This window comes from Coturnix japonica, chromosome 2 (genome assembly GCF_001577835.2).
Source record: "Coturnix japonica isolate 7356 chromosome 2, Coturnix japonica 2.1, whole genome shotgun sequence".
NCBI lineage: Eukaryota > Metazoa > Chordata > Aves > Galliformes > Phasianidae > Coturnix > Coturnix japonica.
In genome coordinates, this window is record NC_029517.1 from 50,940,478 (window position 1) to 50,959,771 (window position 19,294).

The window sequence follows — 19,294 nt, forward strand, 5'->3', positions numbered from 1 at the left end:
GCAGATCACAAACTATGCTTTATTTTCCATCAAGCAATAATGTCATCTTCCACCACATTGTGCCTGCATTAATACAGTGCTAACTAGAAACGTAAACTGCATTATCTAACTTCTGTTAGATGTGAAATCCAGTCAAATACAGTTTTGAGTTGCTTCATCAGGGCAGTGCACAGATGCAGATTAACTGGCTACCTATTGCACCACAGCTCCCAGTTCCTAGAGAGCACAGCCTAGAGCAAATATGGCAAGTCACAGTAGCAGCTGTGAGGGTGGTCCCCTTCTCTAGTTCAGTTTCTGCCGTGTGGACAACAGAGGCAGACAAGAACACATCCCAGAACAAGCACCAACATATCAGTAGTAGAGAGCTATGTCAGTTGTTCAATGCTGCTAAATGCTATCAGTTATTTTAGTTGGCAATGAGAAGTGTCAAGGAAGAAAACAAAGTCTGCAATGTTCCTGTGCAGTTGGGTGAGTGAGTTGGAGAGGATGGAATGGGAGGCTGTTTTGTGGAACTCCATTTTCAGTCCTAATGATGCGTAACAATGATGAAAGCCAGAGACAAAAGCTATCCCTGACTTGGCTCTGCCATTTAGAGTATTTTATCAGCTCCCAGGAAGTCATGTGTCTGTGTGCATTCCTGTTTTTGTCTTAATGTGTCAGTAACTGCAAAGGGCTTGGGAGAAGTAGTACCTTGATCTCCATAGTGCTGGAGCTGAACAGGGAACAAAAGAGGCTTTAAATACTGCTCAGATAAGCCTCCTAGCCCAATGGCATCAAGTGAGTCCACACTGACTCTGGGGAGGTAGACACCTTTCCCAGTGTTACTGTTTAGAAGCTGAGTATTTACTAAAGCAGTGAATTTTGTCAGTTGTGTGGAAGCGGCTGGTTGGCCAGGCCCACCGGACAGTAGCCAACTCAATATCCAACTGCTGGATGGTTCCCACATTGTTCAGTATTTTCAGTAATGACCTGAATGGTGAAGAACAGTGCAACTCCCAGCAAATCTGCCGATGACCCAAATTATGAGAGAGTGGCTGAAATGACAAGCAGCAGAGCTCCAATTCAGAGGGATTTTGAGAAGCCGGAGGACTGAGAAACAGAAACCTGGTGAAGTCAAGTAAGAAGAAATGCACAGTTCTGCATGGGATACAGGATAACTGCATGCATAAGCATTATTTGTAGACAGACATCTATGAATGCGTGATGAAATGTGAGTGTAACAGACCTTTACATGCCAGGGATTGCCAAATCCAGCAGAGGTGGGGTTGCCACAGCTTCACAGCCTTAGGTCCAACCAGTTGCAGCACTGTGCTTGTGTTTCTGTTAAGTACACACACAAACAGCCAACTGCAACACATACATACACACATAGCTGGCCACGTCAGACAGCATATACAGGTACACTCAGCTCACCTGCAAACACAGACAGCACCAACAGCCTTATCCTGTTCCCACATTTTGGTTGATCTGGATGAAGAGGAGTTGTTGGATACCAGCTATTGGAAATCACTCATTGTGCTCCGTTATCTTGAATGTCCCATTTCTTGACAAAATCTACCTTCAATGGTATATTTTTGCCCCAAGTTGGTTTCCTTTCAGCAAAATATATATTTTTCACAGTGATCTGAAACAAAGATGTAAACACCAAATCTACACTTCACAACCATTTGTACAGAAATTATTATTGCCTGATGTTCACACAAGGAATTTCACTTCTCTCTCAACCTACTGGAAGTGGAATTGTCATGATTAAAAGTAACCATGATGCTGAGTGGCACGTGCATGTGCAGGCTGAGCAAGTTGGTCTTCCAATCCAGACAGAAAAGCAAATGAGAGAGGCCAGGTGGTAAAAACAAACATACGTGAATCACACAAATGCTTTCTCAGGATTAGAAGTAATCAGTCATGGAATTGCTTGGGTTAAAAAGGGAAAAAATACAAAACATAGCACAGCTCTCATTATTCACAGAGGCTGATTTCAATAACGCTGTACTTTTCAGCCTGCGAGCATACAAGGATTTGTGCCTCCATAGTCATTTTGAATGGTAGCCTTTGAATGAGCTTTCATTTGAAATACTCTGATTTTGTTAAGGGCTCTCCAACCAGAATTTGGAACGGATGTTAGTGAGGTCTCCAGGTAATTTTGGTCTGTGGGAAAGAGGACTCTTACCTCTGTTAACCTTCATGCACATTCCTCCAGAGAAATATGTTTCCTTTTTCTACTTTCTGCTCTAGCAGCAAGGCCAGCTGTTTGGCAGCAAGGCTGGGCACTCATCCAGAGCCCTACATTATCCAGAAGAGATTTCATCTTTCCTACTGTACACCGTAAATATTTTGTGATAACAGATCTGATATGACAGCTTCCTGGGTGATTGAAGAGATTTGCCCTGAGACATCAGAGACCATTGCTTCACTCTTGTGAGTAACTGCAGAGGTAATTTCTGTGAGACGCAAACGTTTTGTCCATAATTCTTGCTGGGTTCCATGTGGCCAAAACAAACATGGCAGTTTGGATCAGGTCCAGCAAACAATAACATCACGCAGTATATATTACAATAAATAGTTCTTAGCAGCTGTGTGGAAAGCTGAGGCAGCGTTGCCTATCCTCTAGATGACATGAACTACACTGAAGTACCTAGAAAAGCACTTGTACCCTGTCTGATAGCCCTGTGCCTGAGCCACCAACTAGCAGATCAACAAGCACCAAGCAATCGTACTCTTACGGACAGACTAGGTGTGCATTATGCACTATCACACTGTCGTCAACAAAAAACATCTGCACTCAGATTTCCCTTGTCACAGAGATGCAGAAAATAGAGTGCAGCAGTAAGAAATACAGAGCAAAAGATTAAAAAGGTGGATTCCACATCCTCAGGACAGCAGTTGTGCACATATCCTCATCACTGTTGCTCTCTCCATTCCTGAAGGAAACAATGCAAGGGATGATTCTGAAGTGGTCTGTACTTCACAGCCAAGTCAGCTGTGGATTTCTCCAATGGCACTCCTGAGAAATCCCTACAGGTAATATGGAGTATGGGTCAGTACTGTGTATTGTTCTCACGGTTAAGTTAAGGATCAGAACAATCAAGAAACAGTAGTAGAACATGTGTGCAGCTGGAAAGGACAGTATGGCTTTATGGGATGGCTTTACGCTCAGAATCATTTCTATGGAGTTGTCTGCGTAGTCAGTCTGATTGAACCCCTCCTAACTCATGTTAGATGAACTGAGCAAGTTAGAGTCAAAGACTGCACGGGAGTTATTAATTCCATGCATTTCGTTCTAGTGTTTTCTCCCATCACACAAGACTCATAGGCAGCACAAATCTCAACCCTCAGCACTGGTAGCCACAATTCAGCTGGGTTATGAGAATTTTGCACAGTCCTCCAAGGTTACACTGTGTTAATGGCTGTCACCTGACTATGTGGTCAAGGGAGCAGATCAACCTGGCCACTGTCTAATAAAAATATTTGTTAGGAACCCTGTCTGTCACAACCTTAGGAGAAATCACCTGGGATGCACTTCATAGGTATTACCAGTCAGTTCTGAATGAGGAAACAGCTACAGCCCAGTGATGGAGAGCCTGCCTCTCCAGGTTCCAAGCCAGCCCACAGCACACCTGCCTTCTCTTCAGATGAACCTGTTTCCAGATCTGAGAAGGATCTCCATGTAGCTTCCCACTCCACCAAAAGAAAAATAATGCTGAGCACACTTCTTTCTGTAAGCAGAAAGAGTGTGCAATCTACCCGCTCTCTGGCTTCAGTCAACATCAGGCCATTTTCTCCAAGGAAAGAGTATCCCACTGGTAGATTGGTAGAACACAGATTTATTGTAGAGTTGATGCTTTCTGAGATTGGACACTGATACTATGAACAGCCTCCTTAATTTAGTTCATATGGCTGCAGAGGAGAGAATGCTATTGCAAGTATCTGGGATGCTCACTGATGATATCCATAGACACTGCCATTACAAGGAGGCCATGGGATCTCTCATCACAGACTGTCCATGCACTGGAAAGAATGATGGTAAGGCAGTTTACTGTGACTCGAGTGAGGCAGAGGAAGCTGTAAAGGGGCTACCTGGTTCCAGTGTTGAGCTGGAAGGATTTGGTGCAAGAAAGCAGGAGTGCTGTTAGGAAGTTTGGAGGAGAGGTGTCTGAGTACTGGGATAATCCCTGGCCTTGACTTCAGCTTCTTCAAAGAGAAAATGCAAAGGTGTGTGCTAACAGATGAGTCCATCTGCATGGCCACCTGGCCAGCACCTCCATCTGCACACGCCATCTCCTTTGTTCTCCTCATTCTCATCAGTCCCTATCTAATCTATCCTACACCTGCTACATATTATTGTCATTTAGAAACCCTGCCAAAAATTTTTGCTCTCCTTTGATCTTCTGTACTTCCCTGATCACTTATCCATAGGCCAATGTTAATACGGCTCATGTCGGCATTTTTATACTGGCATCAAGCTGTTTCTCTTTTGGAAATCTTCCTGAGATGTCATAGTGATTTAACTGTGACCCAAGAACAGTTGAACATTATAGCTTTGAAGGTGGAGATGCAGGACACAGATGTACTTAGTGAGAGGGAAGCATACTGGAAGGGTGCAGTTTCTATTTAGAGAGCAAAAACATATAGGTATGTACATGTGCTACCTATAGATGAAGATGAGTGGGCAGGGTTAACAAATGAAAAATAGGCAGCTGCCTGCACGAAATCAATTAGTTTCTTGAAATCTTTACAAGATAAGTATGGCTTTGATCTAGCTTGAGTGCTAATAAAACTGAGCTGCATCTTTCACGTAATTTTTTGTTAATTCTTTCCATAGCCATCCTGCTGTACATAATTAATTCCTCTGGAGTCAATACTGAAGCAGCTGGTGCCCTCTTTGGTGCCATGTTAACATGGCAGATGAAGGCTCTAGGGCACATCCCCACTGAACAAATCTCAGTTCTCTCATAGATTGTCTGGTACATCCTTGCACTTTTTTTTTTTTTTTTTTTTTTTTTTAAGCAAATAAACTCATGTGAGGGTAAGCATTTTCACTGTAATACTGTTCCCAGGAGGAATGCATTACTTTCGGATTCTTTTCCTACCAGCAAGTCTGAAGCAGGATCTGTTGTTCTTTCCAGGATCCACACAGCTGTCAGCTGTCTCTAAGTAAATACCCAGAGAATGACAACGTACAGATGATCTTGGGTCTTTGTAGAATGCAATTAGGAGTAAGAGAGGAACCCTGGCGAGTTCCAAGAATTCATTGCAATAAACTTTCAACAGCGTCTCCTTAAGGAGTTCTCTCAATCTGTCATTCAATGGCAGATTATTCTTACAAAAGTAACTCCCTGCGGGACACTCGATTAACCAAGACACGAAGACAGACCATCTTTTTTCATACAACTCTTAAGAACTTTGACAAATCTTAAAGACAGGAATTCTTAATCTCCCAGTTAAAAAACAAACCCTGCATAATCTGTATATCTCCAAACTTTCTTAAGGCAAGGAAGAGAGATGAAACGGAGTGTAAGAACAGGTGAAAAAATTGGATACACCAGCCTTAGAGCAGAATAAATAAATATTTTTGTCACAGAAAACTATAAAAAAACCCTCATGTTAGGTATGTAACTGCTGTGTAATAAATCAAGATAAGTTTTCCTAATAAAGCAGCATTTTGAAAGTAATCCTTGTTAAAGCCCCAAATATATTAATAAGTAATATTAAGTGGGTAATATAAAGAGGGTATATTGGTTACGCATTTATCTCACTTCGGTTGTAATAAGTCAAATTTATACATTGTGCTTATAGCAAAAGCTCTCAAAGATGGAGTTCCAGCAAGATGTGTCGTTACACATCCAGCATTAAACATCAGTGGTGAGGCAAGAATCAAACCTGTCTGTTAATGCAAACTCTCTCCCTCAAGATGCCACCATGATTGCAACTGTAATTGAACTGCTTGTGAACTGCCTCCCATGCTCTCTCCATTTGCCACCAGCTATGTAATGTAGGAAGCTAGAAAAGGGTTTTCTTGTGTACGAACATGCCTGACTAGAAGCTGCAGCTGTTCACCAGTTGATTTATCATCTGTTCAGATTCTCTGACACAAGGCTGGCTTCCTTTGTAAGACTGGGGGAAGACAGAGTACGAAGAAGGGACGGCTCATGGTTGACAGCTGTTTCAGCCTCTGCAGCTTAATTCACTGCTGACTGCGCCTCAACACCCTAAATTTGGCTGACGCTCAGCATTCATCAGAAAAGGACACTGAGCCAAGAGAGGAAGGACTGAACAAAGTAGATTTAAGGAGGAAAAGGCAACTTGATTTTAGGCTGTTCAGGGTTACTTGCGCCAGGCATTTTTTAATGGGAAGAAGCCATTCTGAAGAAGGTAAAAAGCTGGGTTTTTAGAGGACAGAACAGAATGCAATAATGCCCCAACTCATGCCTTGTAAGGACCAGAAACTTTGATCAGCTCAGTCTGAGAAATTAAAACTGTATGACTTCTCTCATGTCATAGAATCATAGAATCGTAGAATGGCCTGGGTTGAAAAGGACCTCAAAGATCATCTCATTCCAATCCTCCTGCTATGTGCAGGGTCACCAACCACCAGACCAGGCTGCCCAGAGCCACATCCAGCCTGGCCTTGAATGCCTGCAGGGATGGGGCATCCACAGCCTCCTTGGGCAACCTGTTCCAGTGCATCACCACCCCTGCGTGAAAAACTTCCTTCTAATATCTAACCTAAACCTCTTAATTCCCCTTAGTTCTATCACTATTCACCCATGTAAACAGCCATTCCCCCTTCTGTTTATATGCTCCCTTCAAGAACTGGAAGACCACAGTGAGGTCTCCCTGGAGCTCTCTCTTCTCCAAGCTAAACAAGCCCAGTTCCTCATGTCCATAAATGTATTTACAGAAGAAAAACATGGCAATAGTACAGAGTAGAGCTAAGGAAACTATCTCCCCTTACCTCCTCCTCAACACTTTCTCCTGGTAACTAGAACACTCTGAAGGTCACAGGTTAGGTAAGGATGCACCCCCTTGGCTGGACAGCCTTTTCTCATGCTCCGATCTAGCCAGAAACTGTGGATTGCCCTTTTTAATCTCTTCAGCAGATATATCTGGCCAGAATTAGTGCTGAAAGTTGTTCCTGGTCCTTCTTCATCCATACTGTGCTGTAGTCTGCAAAGGCTAAGAAGGAGAGTAGAGCTGGTGAGCATGAAGGATGCAAAGCATCAGAGCCCTGAAGCAAGACTGTGGATGGCCAAAATTAAGGTCATATGGGCCAAAGTCCTGGAGTGATGCTGGAGAATGTGAACTATTGGAGAACTTGTTGGTCACTTCTCAACCCCTGCACTGGCCTGTTGGAATCACACCTGTGGCAACTGCAAACTTCAGAGAAGGGCATTAAGGTTGAATCACAAGGGCGTGATATATGAGCATTTTACCATTTCCAGGGGTGTAAACTGAGGCATATTAGAGGCATGAGACACAACCTGCCTTCATCTGTGTTAATGAGTTCAGAGTGTTCAGTGTTTGTTTCAAAACAGATTAATAGCAAGCATTGGGCAACACTGCCTAGCATGTTCCATGGAGGTATTCAACTCAATTGCCATTATTTACCAAACTATATGAAGTATTCACACAGTTGGAATTGTGCTCATCATGACACAAAAGTCATCAACCACAAGGTTACCAAATACTCCAGCACTGTCCATGTTGCCAAATCAAAGACGTATTTGGCTGAATCTAAAACTGAAATAGAAGCGTCATTCAAAAGAGAGCTGTGGTTGTGTTTCCTGTGAAAAGCAGCCAGATTAAAACAATTTATAACAGATTAATTAAATGGCCTCTGAAGTAATGAAACTATATTTTTAGTCATTAATCATATGACTCGGGCTATTCCCTTTAAATATTACCTTAAAGAAACTGAAGCAGATCTAGAACAGCGTGTTACTGGCATAAGGCAGGCAATGCTAGTATGAGGCATTTTAGTACAGTGTTAATAAACTGAATAGACCATTTGAACTCCTCACAGCAAGCAAGGCGTTCTGTCTTCTGAGATTAGAATCTTCTCATTATCCAGGTCCTCACAAGTTCATCAGTGGGAAGGAAGATCTTACCAAAAAAAGCACAAACATTTCTCACAGTCACAGTTTCTCACATTCACACCTTCTGAGACTTCAGTGGTCAGTTTCATTCATGAAAGGACAAGTGAATTAAAATCAACCACTATTTTTAAAAATCAGCCCTTGTGAAGGAAATTCTCACTACCTTTACAGGGAATGCCTTATTTTAAGGAAAAAACATCTTTTCCTTGATTACCTGTTTTTCATATAGTCTCTAAAACCTTTTGATTGACACAGAAAACTAGTGTGTGTTTTTTTCCCTCGTTTCCTTCCTACCTTTCCTTTCCTCCTCTCCTACTTAATTATTTAACACGGACTTGCAAGTACTTTGTAAGTCAGTAGATCTCATAAATTCTTTTATAGTCACTTTACTTTTAAACATCCAAAAGAGGACTCTGAATTGTAATGCTTAGCACTGGATTCACAACCAAGTTATGTTCCAAGCTCTGATTTTGATTGAATCTCTCCGAGCAGAATTTTAGCAAGAACAATTACTTTGGCTGCAAAGTGACAAATTATTATGCACAGATGGAAGGCTAATATGTATTATGGGCCATAATACCAAGTGAGATTATTTTTCAGAGTGCAATTGCCTTGTAAATGTAGGTATTAACAACATAATTAATTATATTAATTAAAAAATCTAGCTCAATTAAGTTCACTTGCATTTAGTTCCAAAATCATCCTCAGTGTGCCAAAATGGGGGAAAGAATGGGGTGGCACTCTCTTTTTTGATCAGAAGAAACACAAATAGCAGGACGGACATTCATTTTGTCCTCCTGCCTTAATAACAGGTTATGGTATTAATGTGAGATTTGTTTGTTATATGTGAGATTACATTATGGATACAAGCTAGTTTTAAATAACTGAAGCAAAAAGGATGTATTTAGATTTCTTAATGGATATATTAGGAACAGGAAAGCAAGACCTGACAGTAGACAGTGATAATTTCCCTTGTCCTTGTATCACAAGAAGCCATTGGCTCTTACTGCTTCACAGGCTGAACACTTTGAAAGAATAGCATGTAATGTCTTCTCTTCTGCAGAGATACTTCACTGATCTGCTGCAAGCTTCAAAAAATCATAGTGAAATACATGAGTAAACTGGTCTATTAACACACCACCCCTTACCCATTTCTCAGAGGATAGTTATTTCTTCTTCATATTACATTCTTTTTCATTCTTACAATGTGGAGTAAGTTATAAATTCTGAGTAGGCTGTGCCCCAGACTTTCACCCTATGTCTTCTAATACATGAACATGGTATTTGCTGGCTTGAATCCATCGATAAAACATGACTATAATGTCAGAAATAAGGAATACATGAGAAGTTAAAAGCAACGAGAAGCAAACCTTTCTGAGAAGATTGTGGCTACCTTGGGAAATAGCCTGGCCCTTCCAAAACTCTATTGGGACTGGAGATATTTAGCACGGACATGGCAGCTTGAAGTTGTGATCTCTACCTACACGGAGCTGTAAAGGTTAAGGCCTGGGCTCTCCTGGTCTTCTCAATATTTCAGAGTGGATCCACAAAGTACCTATAATGCCTCCCAACCCAGGAGTTATTGTGGGGAAATACTGCTGGTCCTGGAACCCTCTTACTAAATCTGGGCCATCATGGAGACAAGAACGTGAGGTACTAGAGGATAAAAGGAGACAGTATAATTCTGTGGTTTCTTTCTTATGGTATGCATATAAGAAAGGCAAAGTTGAGGGCCCTGTTAGTGTGTCTCCAAGTTAAGTTAAAAGCAAAACATAACTATCTAAATCCCTTTAGGAAGGTGAACTGTAAAGCCAAGGACTCAAAGCAACTGTAGTATGTGCTGTTTAACTGTCCACCTGGTTGATCTATCAAGTCAGAAGAGCAGCACGGTTTCATTAGGTGGGAATTGTGGTGAAGGTGCTTCTACATGAAAGAAGATCAATGTTTCTTTCCGGTGGTTTGGTTTTGGTTAGTTTGTCGTGTGCTTCTAAGTGTAGTTTGCATGGCTTTTTTCCTGAAAACAGATCTGTTTCTTAAGACCCAAATAGTGGCTGCTTGATTTCCAAAAGCAAGGGTGAGCCTCCAGTTGGACTAGATGGCCTTCAGAGGTCCCTTCCAACTCTAAGTGTTCTATGATTCTATGATTGATTCTCATCCTGTCAGTTTCTCTTTCCCTCAAGCTTAAGCTAGAGAACACAGCTGTATCAAATGCCACGATAACAAGCATCACTTTTGCAGATAATATTCTCTGCTAACAAACGAGTCCTGCTCCCTTCCTGTCCGTCCCATCCCTCGCTCCACTTAGTTCTTTGACAATAAACTCAGGAGAACTATCACTTTCCCTTCCAAATAGAAGCTCGGCGGCTCAGCACACTGCCTAACAACCCTCCCCTCGCCCACAGCTACACTTGGCGACCAATCACCCCCGGCTACGGGAGGGCCCTATCTAGTAAATGTGTGTTTGGTGGCCCTGCCAGGCAGGGGGGTTGGAACTACATGATCCTTGAGGTCCCTTCCAACCCGGGTCACTCTGTGATTCTGTGAGGGCCGCTCCGCGCATACGCATCACCCTCCCCTCCCCTCCCCGAGTGCTCCCGAACCCTTCCGAAGCCCCCTCGGAACACGCATGCGCACTGTACAGCGGGCAGTCTTCCCAACGTCCTTCTGTTCCCCCTCCCTTCCCGGCGGATCGCGGCCCCCCCTCCCGAGGCCTCCATCGCGCATGTGCGGTTGCCAGGGCGGCCGGCTGCGGTGAAGGTTTAAAATCGGCGGGGCATGCGCAGCGCCGCTCCGGGCTCTGGCGAGGGGGACGCCACATTGGATCGGCGCGAGGAGCGCTCCGGGCAGCGCCGGGCCGGTGCGGTACGGTGTGGTGCTCGCCTCGCCGGGCCGCATGTCGCCGCTCCCGGCCCGCTCGTAGTGCCGCTCCGGGCCCGGCGCGCTGAGGCGAGCGGCTGCGCGGTGAGCGGGCGACGGCGCGGCGCTCTGGCCGGGCCGTGAGGGTCGGAGGCGGGCGGGCGTGGATGGATCCCCGCGTGGCCTGGATCCAGCCCGAGCAGAAAGGCCCCGCGAATGCGCTCTGGATGCAGATCTGGGAGACCTCGCAGGGCGTTGGGGGCCGCGGCGGCGGCGGCGCCTTCCCGCACTACCTCTGCCTCAACTCCCCGGCGCTGGACTCGGCCGCCGACGCCGCTTCACCGCCCCGCGGCCACGGCTGCGCCCGGCTCGGGGCGCCCGGCGGCGGCTGCTGCTCCTCGTCCTCGCCGCCGTCTCCCTCGCCGTCCCCCCCGGCGCTGCTGACCGGACTGGTACCCGCCGCCGGCCCCGCGGCGGTGGTGAACGGCAGCGGCGAGGGAGGGCGGCGGCTGCAGAAATCGCCCTCGGTGTCTTCCTCGTCCTCCTGTTCGTCGGTGGAGTCCGGCACCGAGAGCCCCGGCTTCTCTTCCTCGGGGTCGTGCGGCGGTGGCGGCGGCTCCTCCTCTTCCTCCTGCGGCCCCCGGGCGGCGGTGGCTCCTCCCGGGCTGCCGGGCGGCGGTGCCGGGCCCGGAGAGTTCTTCAACTTCCACGAGAGCGGCAAAGCGAACGGCGCGCACGGGCACCACCCGGCATCGCACCTCTCCCGCAACCCCCACCCGCCGCCGCCGGCCTCTCCCCAGCAGCACCAGTACCACCCGGGCCGCAGGAAACGAGAGAACAAGGCCAGCACCTATGGCATGAATTACCTGCTCTCTGGCAGCCGCGGCGTGGCCGTCGCCGCCTCTCCACACCAGCAGCGTCAGCCGTCCCAGCCCGCGCTGCAGAGCCCCGGCACCCCCTGGAAGAGCAGGAAGTACAGCCCGGGAGTGCAGGGGTGAGCGGCTGGGGGGCGGGGAGGGGAGGGAAGGGGGGGGCTCGGGGTGCGGGCACGGAGCTATTGGAGCACCCGTGTCAGTGACAAGGAACGGTGACATCCCGCAGATGCAGCAGCATGGGCCTTATGTTGTGCTGAGCTGAGAAGCATCGAAGGGTTCCTGTAGAAATCCAAAGTGTGGAAGTGCAGGGGAAGCGTTTCAGAGGTCTTCGGGTCTTCTCACCTTGGAAGGGTTTTCTTCAGTTCGCAAGTGCTCAAAGGAAAACCCTGCAATAATTTTTAAATGCTTGGGCTGGAGCAGGCTGGATGCTCGGGGGTGTGTTCAGAACATAGATGTGGAGGGAAGTGCCCAGCTCTGCCTGAGTTAAGTATCAAAGTCAGCGTGGACTTGATACAGTTTTGAGGGATATATTCTGTCTTATGTCAGCCAGTGTCTAAACTGAAACCTCGGCTCCCTGAACAGCAAGAGCACTTTGTATAAAGGTTGTATTCTTCTGTGGCTATTACTTTCTCATGCAACTGGCTAGCTGGAAAGGCAGAGTTGATTCAGATGGTTTTATTGGAGGAATGTGAGTTTGAGTAGAGCGCATCTGGGGCACGCTGTGAGATATCTTCCAGCTGTCAAACATCACTCAACCATAGGATAATGTTGCTTTCTAAATTTAAGGTTATCTTACAGAAAAAGTACTTGTTGCATTGATTGACTGGAGGAGACTTCTCATGGCATTTTGAAAGTATTTTCTTTGAACTTAAAGAATCCAAAGCTCTTGAATGCAAGGAGTAAAGGCACTGCTTAACTGGGTGTGCTGGAGATATTTCAGTGAGAGCTTTACCTGAAGGATGGCGTCCTTCTTTTCTAGGTGGTGCTGTCAGACTTTGGGTGCTTTGTAGTTCTGAATTAAGAGATGCTGTTAAAATTTGGTTTTTGCAAGCTATAGCCTCTCTAGACAGAGGTCAAGATCTGCCTGCTCCTTTTAATCCTGAAATGACACTGAAAAGGAATGTTGCTGGCAGGAAGTGAGGCTGTATGTATAAAATTCTAATAGTATCTCTAAAATAGCCTGAATCTTCTTTTTGTATTTCCAGAGACATGCAGTGGAATGTTTAGTTAACATCTTAATTTGTCTGGGTGAGAGTTGTTAGTGTCAGGGAGGCAACTTTACAGGCAGACTGATGAGCAGAGCTATGGCAAACTTGCAAATCCAGGTTCTGTTTTCTAGCTATTAGGGTCAGCACCATTTATGCTAAGGGCACACTTCACTTGTCTTTTTGTCTTCTGGCCTTCTACTGTTTAGCCAAGCTCCATCTGATCTGTTCAGTTGCATAACACAGGTGCTCTTTTGCTGAGGAGTTAATGCAAACTTATTGGCTATGTGTCATTGGAAGTGGGAGCTGGATTGCTTTCTGGTCTTGTCAAGGATCTGTGTTACAACAGTGAGACCTGATGCAAGCAGAGGATCGGTGGGGTAGGTAACTATGGCAGGTGATGACACGGTTCCAGTTTGCCTCGATTAGTTTGTCAAATTTCATACCTCTAATACTTCACGAAACAGTATGAGTGCCATGGAATAGTGGGGAGCTATTGCTGGAGGAGAGCATAGAAATTGAGTCTATAGACTTATTACATAAGTCTTAAGCTTACTGAATGTTGGACAAGCATTTGTTCAAGAGCAGTTTTGGTCTTGCAACTTTTCTATGAAGTACTTCTGTGATAGAAATAACGTGAAATTATTGTCACTAATAGAGGTGCTTTAGATGCCTGTTTTCTACTGTAATGCCTGACTGCTTTTGAGGTTCATTTTCCTGAAGTCAGGCTACTGTATTATTTGGCTGATCAAACAATGGTATCATCATGAAAGTACTGGAGTGGGAATAGATCCTTACAGTGGTTTCTTCTGGAACAGTTACGTTCATTACTTGCTGTCTAGCATTACTTGGAACTGTCAGCCTAGCCCTGAAGCGTCACTTCTGTAACTGTGGCTGTCTGTTGGCAGGCAGAGCGTCTTCAGTGTGTCAAAGTGCTGTGTGCTGCTCTCTAGTCAATCTCCGCAATCCTTAGTTACAGGCTGCTTTGGATATAAATGACAGGAGGAAGGGCTTGATCGCAGATGCTCTTATGCGCCTGTTGTGCATCAGTGTTATCTGTAGTAATGCAGGGCTTAATTTGCTGTGGTATATCACACAGAATCACAGAATGACCCGGGTTGGAAGGGACCTCAAGGATCATGTAGTTCAACCTCCCTGCCTGGCAGGGGCCACCAAACACATACCTTTACTAGATCAGGTTGCCCAGGACCCCGTCCACACTGGTCTTAACACCTCCAAGGACGGGGCATCCACAACCTCCCTGGGCAGCCTGTTCCAGGGCCTAACCACTCTCCTAGTGAAGAACTTCCCCCTAACATCCAACCTAAACCTTCCCTCTTTTAACTTAAAACCATTTCCTCGTGTCCTGCTATTGTTAGCCCTTTCGAAGAGAAAGTATAGTTTGTTGTAGAGTGTAGTTTAAGTGGTGTAGGAAAAAACAAGTGATAAGCAGTAGCTCAGGGTTATGTACCCTCTCTTGTAAAGAGGCACGGAAATGTTAGGCTTTGCTTGCACTCTTCAAGGATTCAGTGATACTTTTGGTGGAGTTCATGCATGCTTTGAAATAGCACTATGCTGTCTTCAGTTTCTCTTTCACAGCTGGACGTGATCTATAGCAGTGCATGTCATTGCCATTTTTTCCACACGGACCATCTTCAGTGTCTCTGTGATGGTAAGTGTGGTGATATTCAGGAGTGCTGTATCACAGTGTCACAGTCTGGTGCGGGTTGGAAGGGACCTTAGAGATCATCGAGTCCAACTACTGGGATTCGAGCCTCCTGTGTAGCAGAGTGGCACTTCTACCACTTGCGCCACTGTATGCTGTAAGGGTTGTGCTTTGCTCTATCTTATGGCGTTCCTCTTTCTCCAGTGGACTTGCATCTGTTGCTCTCACCTCCTTCTGACAGCAGCACGCCAGACTTTGTGTTGTAAAGGAAATAACGTCTCTCATAAAACACTGAGAATAGTCATGCTTGATTAGAGTTTATCTAATCTTGACCTTTATGTTGTCTTTTTCCACATGTTTGGAAGATAGTGAGGAGGGTGAAGAAAACCTTATTTGTTCTGGTGCGTCAGTGGAGTGATTAATTTAGCAATTAAAAGCCTGGAGTTAGATCAGGAGTGCAGCTCAGAACAGAGGACAGATGGATTGATTTCAGATGTGATGAAGATAAGTGTGCTGTAGCGTTATTGGGTTAGCTCAAACTTCTGTGACAGTTCAGAACTACAAGTGATTTTTTTGGTAGCTTGAAGCACATCAAGTGGTTCTACATTAGATGTAGAATTAATAATAATAATAATAGATAATAGTCTTGTGCAGGTTGGAAGGGACCTTAGAGATCATCGAGTCCAACCCCTGGGATTCGAGCCTCCTGTGTAGCAGAGCAGCACTTCTACCACTTGCGCCACAGGCGGATTAGAACCCGGGCCCCGGTGTTGCAAGCGGCATTCCTACCACTGCGCCACCATATTAGATGTCCTTTGTGTATCAAATTAGTACCATTTTTCTATTAAATCTGTATTTGAAACGTGAACAAGTAGCATTCAGAGAGCTTTTAAAGTACACTTTAAGTACCAGAAGTTTATTTCAAAATGTAGAATCAGGCTGTTCTGAACTTCCTACTAAGGGCTCCATTGCAAAGTTTGCGATGCTTGTGTGCACAACAATGTGGTAGTTTAAGATGTAGTTCATAGCTTGAGAAGTAAGACATCAAATCTGTCTTAATGCCTTGCTTTTTAATATGAATGTAGCCAAGTGTAGCCATTTCTAGCTGTCAGAAGCCTGTACTGCTTGAAACTTAGTGCAAAGTGTTCAGATTCATTGTAGATGTTGTATATCCAGCATACCAGTTGGTTTGTTACAGTGCTGTGCGGAAACAACATTGGCTTATGGGGGGCTGGTATGAATTCTGAGTGTGTTACAGTGCATTGAAGTGGTGCTAGGCCTGCACTCATAGCTTTGCACGGCATCTGACACCTTGCGAAACTGCATCCATTTCACCCCCACAGCAGTTGTCTTTAACTGTCTGTTGTTAGGAACACAAATGTTCTGTTGTAGGGTTCAAGGGGTATAAACACCTCCACGCCTCCACATCTGATGAGGCTGAAGGAGGGCTCTGGTGGCACTGTCTGGCTGTGGTAAATGATGCCCAAAGGTGTTCTTCTGAGCATAGTAAGGTTATGATGGGGGAAATGGATCCATGTTGAAGGAGGGAAGATTTAGGTTGGATGTTAGGGGGAAGTTCTTCACTAGGAGAGTGGTTAGGCCCTGGAACAGGCTGCCCAGGGAGGTTGTGGATGCCCTGTCTTTGGAGGTGTTCAAGGCCAGGTTGGACAGGGCCCTGGGCAACCTGATCTAGTAAATGTGTATGTTTGGTGGCCCTGCCAGGCAGGGAGGTTGGAACTACATGATCCTTGAGGTCCCTTCCAACCTGGGTCATTCTGTGATTCTGTTATGATGATGCTTTCCCAGACTGCTTGTTTCCACAGAGTTTGAGCAGCTGAAGGATGCTGCCTACTGAATGCTACGTGCTGAAATTCATTTCAGTAGCTGCTGGGGTGAGGAGTTCTTACTGTATACCAAACCTATATTAGGGTTTGTTTTTCATCTGTCCTAATTCTAAACTCTTTGTTGCTGTTAGGACTGGATGCTGAATGTGTTGGAATGGCATATGAACAGCCTCTTCTGTGTATTTGTATTTTCTTGTGCTTTGGCTGAGCTGAAGAAATGCAAACTTGAGAAACTGTGAAGCCTTTTCTGTCTGCTCTTGGGAGCATTGATAAAGGCTTTGTGGGATTCCCAAGGGTGTTTTTCTCACTTCAAGGCAGTGCTTGCTATAATGCCTTCTAACACCGTGCTCTGTGCTTCATCCACGCTGCTGTTAAATAATTAGTGTCTGTTACAGAAAACTTTGGATGTTTAACTTCACTTTTAGTGAAAGTTTTGATATAGAAGAGGTAGGCATTGATGGCAGTGTGTGATAGATTCTTGTTTCATCTGGCTTTAGGATTAGGGTGGAACTAGGCAGTATATGCTGGAATATGAAAGGATAAGGGCACAAGTTGGTCACAGTAAGTGACTGGAGAGAGACTTGAGAAGGTATCAGGAAGTGGTTAAATGGATTATTGTTTTCATGCCTAGAGGTTGGTATGCAGCAGAGTTCAAGGCTAGCTGCTGGATGAATCCTCACATGAACAGAGTGCCTAGTGCCCTTTTTGCAGACAATGGAGCTGACTGAGGTGAAGCTCAAAAGCTTTCCTTGCAGAGTGAATGCCTAGCACTGTTAGACTGGACTGTTTTCAGTAGGGGAATGAAAGAAAGCAGTGGCAGATGAGATGGGAAATAGATGCTGAGCTGCAATGGTATAGTGTGAGAAGGGCTTACTGAAGAGATGCTTGCATGCGTATAAAGGAGATTAAGACATGCTTGGAGCAGTTAAATTCTAGTGTTAGCTTCATTACACTTCTCGGGTTTCCTGGATTTTTGGCACTCATGGTAATTGGCACTAAGGATAAACAGTTGTACCAGGTGAGAGCAAAAGAGGCCATTGCCAAATGCTGAGAGAAGATTATTATATCAGGGTGAGGCTGTGTTGATATTTCCCAGGGAAACTGCTTATTTTAGTGATCAGTGGCTGCTACAGACTGTGCATTAAGTTCATAATGGATTTGATATATGAATTTGATTCATCTTGAATGGGTATGAGATTGTGGGATCATCAGTGTTCAGTGGCATTGTGTTCCACAGGTAAGTTGCAAGTAAAAGCCATTTCTTTGTCCTGTCACTTAAGTTGTAGTTGCTGCTGGTCATGTCTGCCTTAAGGCAATTCAGGGGCTCTTTGCATCTGACTTGATCCAGCCTTGCCCTTCCCTCTCCACCTGGCTATTGTCCACTTTCTAGTCTATAATCCATTCTGTTGAAGTTATTTCTTGCCTTTATGTTTCTCACCTCTGCACAGTTCTGCTGTATCTCTGGAACTGAGACAAACTTAGACCTTAATGTAACAATTATTTCAGTGTTCCTGTACCTTGATGTTTGGTTTCCAACACCAGACTTGCTATTTTTTGCATACTGAGCATTGACCAGATGCTTTTGTGGAGTTCTTACTTGTAGAATTTGATTCTTGATATTGAATCCTCCATTGCATCTATGTAGAGACAGGATAAATAGAATCATAGAATCACCAAGGTTGGAAAAGACCTAAAAGATCATCCAGTCCAACCCTTCCCCTATTACCAGTAGCTTCCACTAAACCATGTCCCTCAACATCCAGTCTTTCCTTGAACACTATATAAAGCACAGCACAGGAATTGTGAGAAGATTGTCTCAAATTCTGACTAATAAGTCATTGTGCAGTCTTTTAATGTCCTGTGGTTCTGCAGCTGGCTTATATGTCGATAACTTTTGCATCAAATTGTTTGCTCTACTCTGTTCCTTTTCCAGATCACAGATGGGGATATTGAATAGTACAGGACTCTTTGGGACTTCACTAGTGACTTTCCTTTTATACAAAACCTAGGCTTCAGCAACTTATTTTCCATTTAAAAACTCTTTCTTTACACGAAGATCTTCCCTTTGGTCTCACATCAGCTTACTTTCTGCAAGCTCTTCTCAGGATGTGGACTTCAAATGTTCATAAGTAGGTAATAAGATTTCCTTTGTGGTTCACTGATTCTTGCAAGTAATTCCTAGTGGTTTTCTTTGAGACACTACTTCCTTTTAAGAAAGCCGTGTTTACATCTTATGTAGTCATAACTATTTATGCATTGCACTGATTCTACCTTTTACTAGATTGACTATGTTTTTCCTCATGCTCCTTCTTAATGTCTTTAATCTTTGAATCCTCTTTTCCTGCTTTACGTGACTTTGGGTTTTTGAAGACATCTGATGGGGTACTATGGCAAGCTCTTTTTTCCCTGGAATCTGCTGAGCAGTCTGTCACACTTCTGCTGTGCAACCACTTTGTCTTTAGTGAGCTTTTAAACACCTTATTCTTCTGGTTAAGATTCTTCAGTTGAAGAACTTCCTTGTTTTTATAGTAAGCTGCAGCACTACTTCTATTCAGAAAAGGCTTTGTTGACCTGTGGAGGTATTCAGTGCATTGGATTTGCTTCTGGTGGTGCTGTGACACATAGATGTCTTTTGGATTATCCTGTGTGCTGCTCAAGACTGAGTTGCATTGCTTTGCTGAAATGCTATAGTGGCTATTGCCATGCAATAAGTACCTGCTATGGGCATTATTAGTTTCTTATCACTAAAGTT

At 44.7% G+C, this 19,294-nt stretch overlaps 1 protein-coding gene across 6 annotated transcripts in view; it reads left to right on the forward strand.

The window, feature by feature from the left end:
- Positions 1–10,838: 10,838 nt before the first annotated feature.
- The window catches only part of TENT4A (terminal nucleotidyltransferase 4A), a 52,756-nt gene continuing 44,300 nt past the window's right edge, over positions 10,839–19,294 (forward strand). For 3 of the 6 annotated variants that reach the window (XM_015854363.1, XM_015854364.2, XM_015854365.2), the window contains exon 1: positions 11,120–11,946. In XM_015854363.1, the coding sequence (XP_015709849.1) occupies positions 11,120–11,946 (827 nt within the window). Of the gene's footprint in view, positions 11,947–19,294 lie in introns of all 6 variants that reach the window. The other 3 variants (XM_015854370.2, XM_015854369.2, XM_015854368.2) reach the window with 3 other exon arrangements.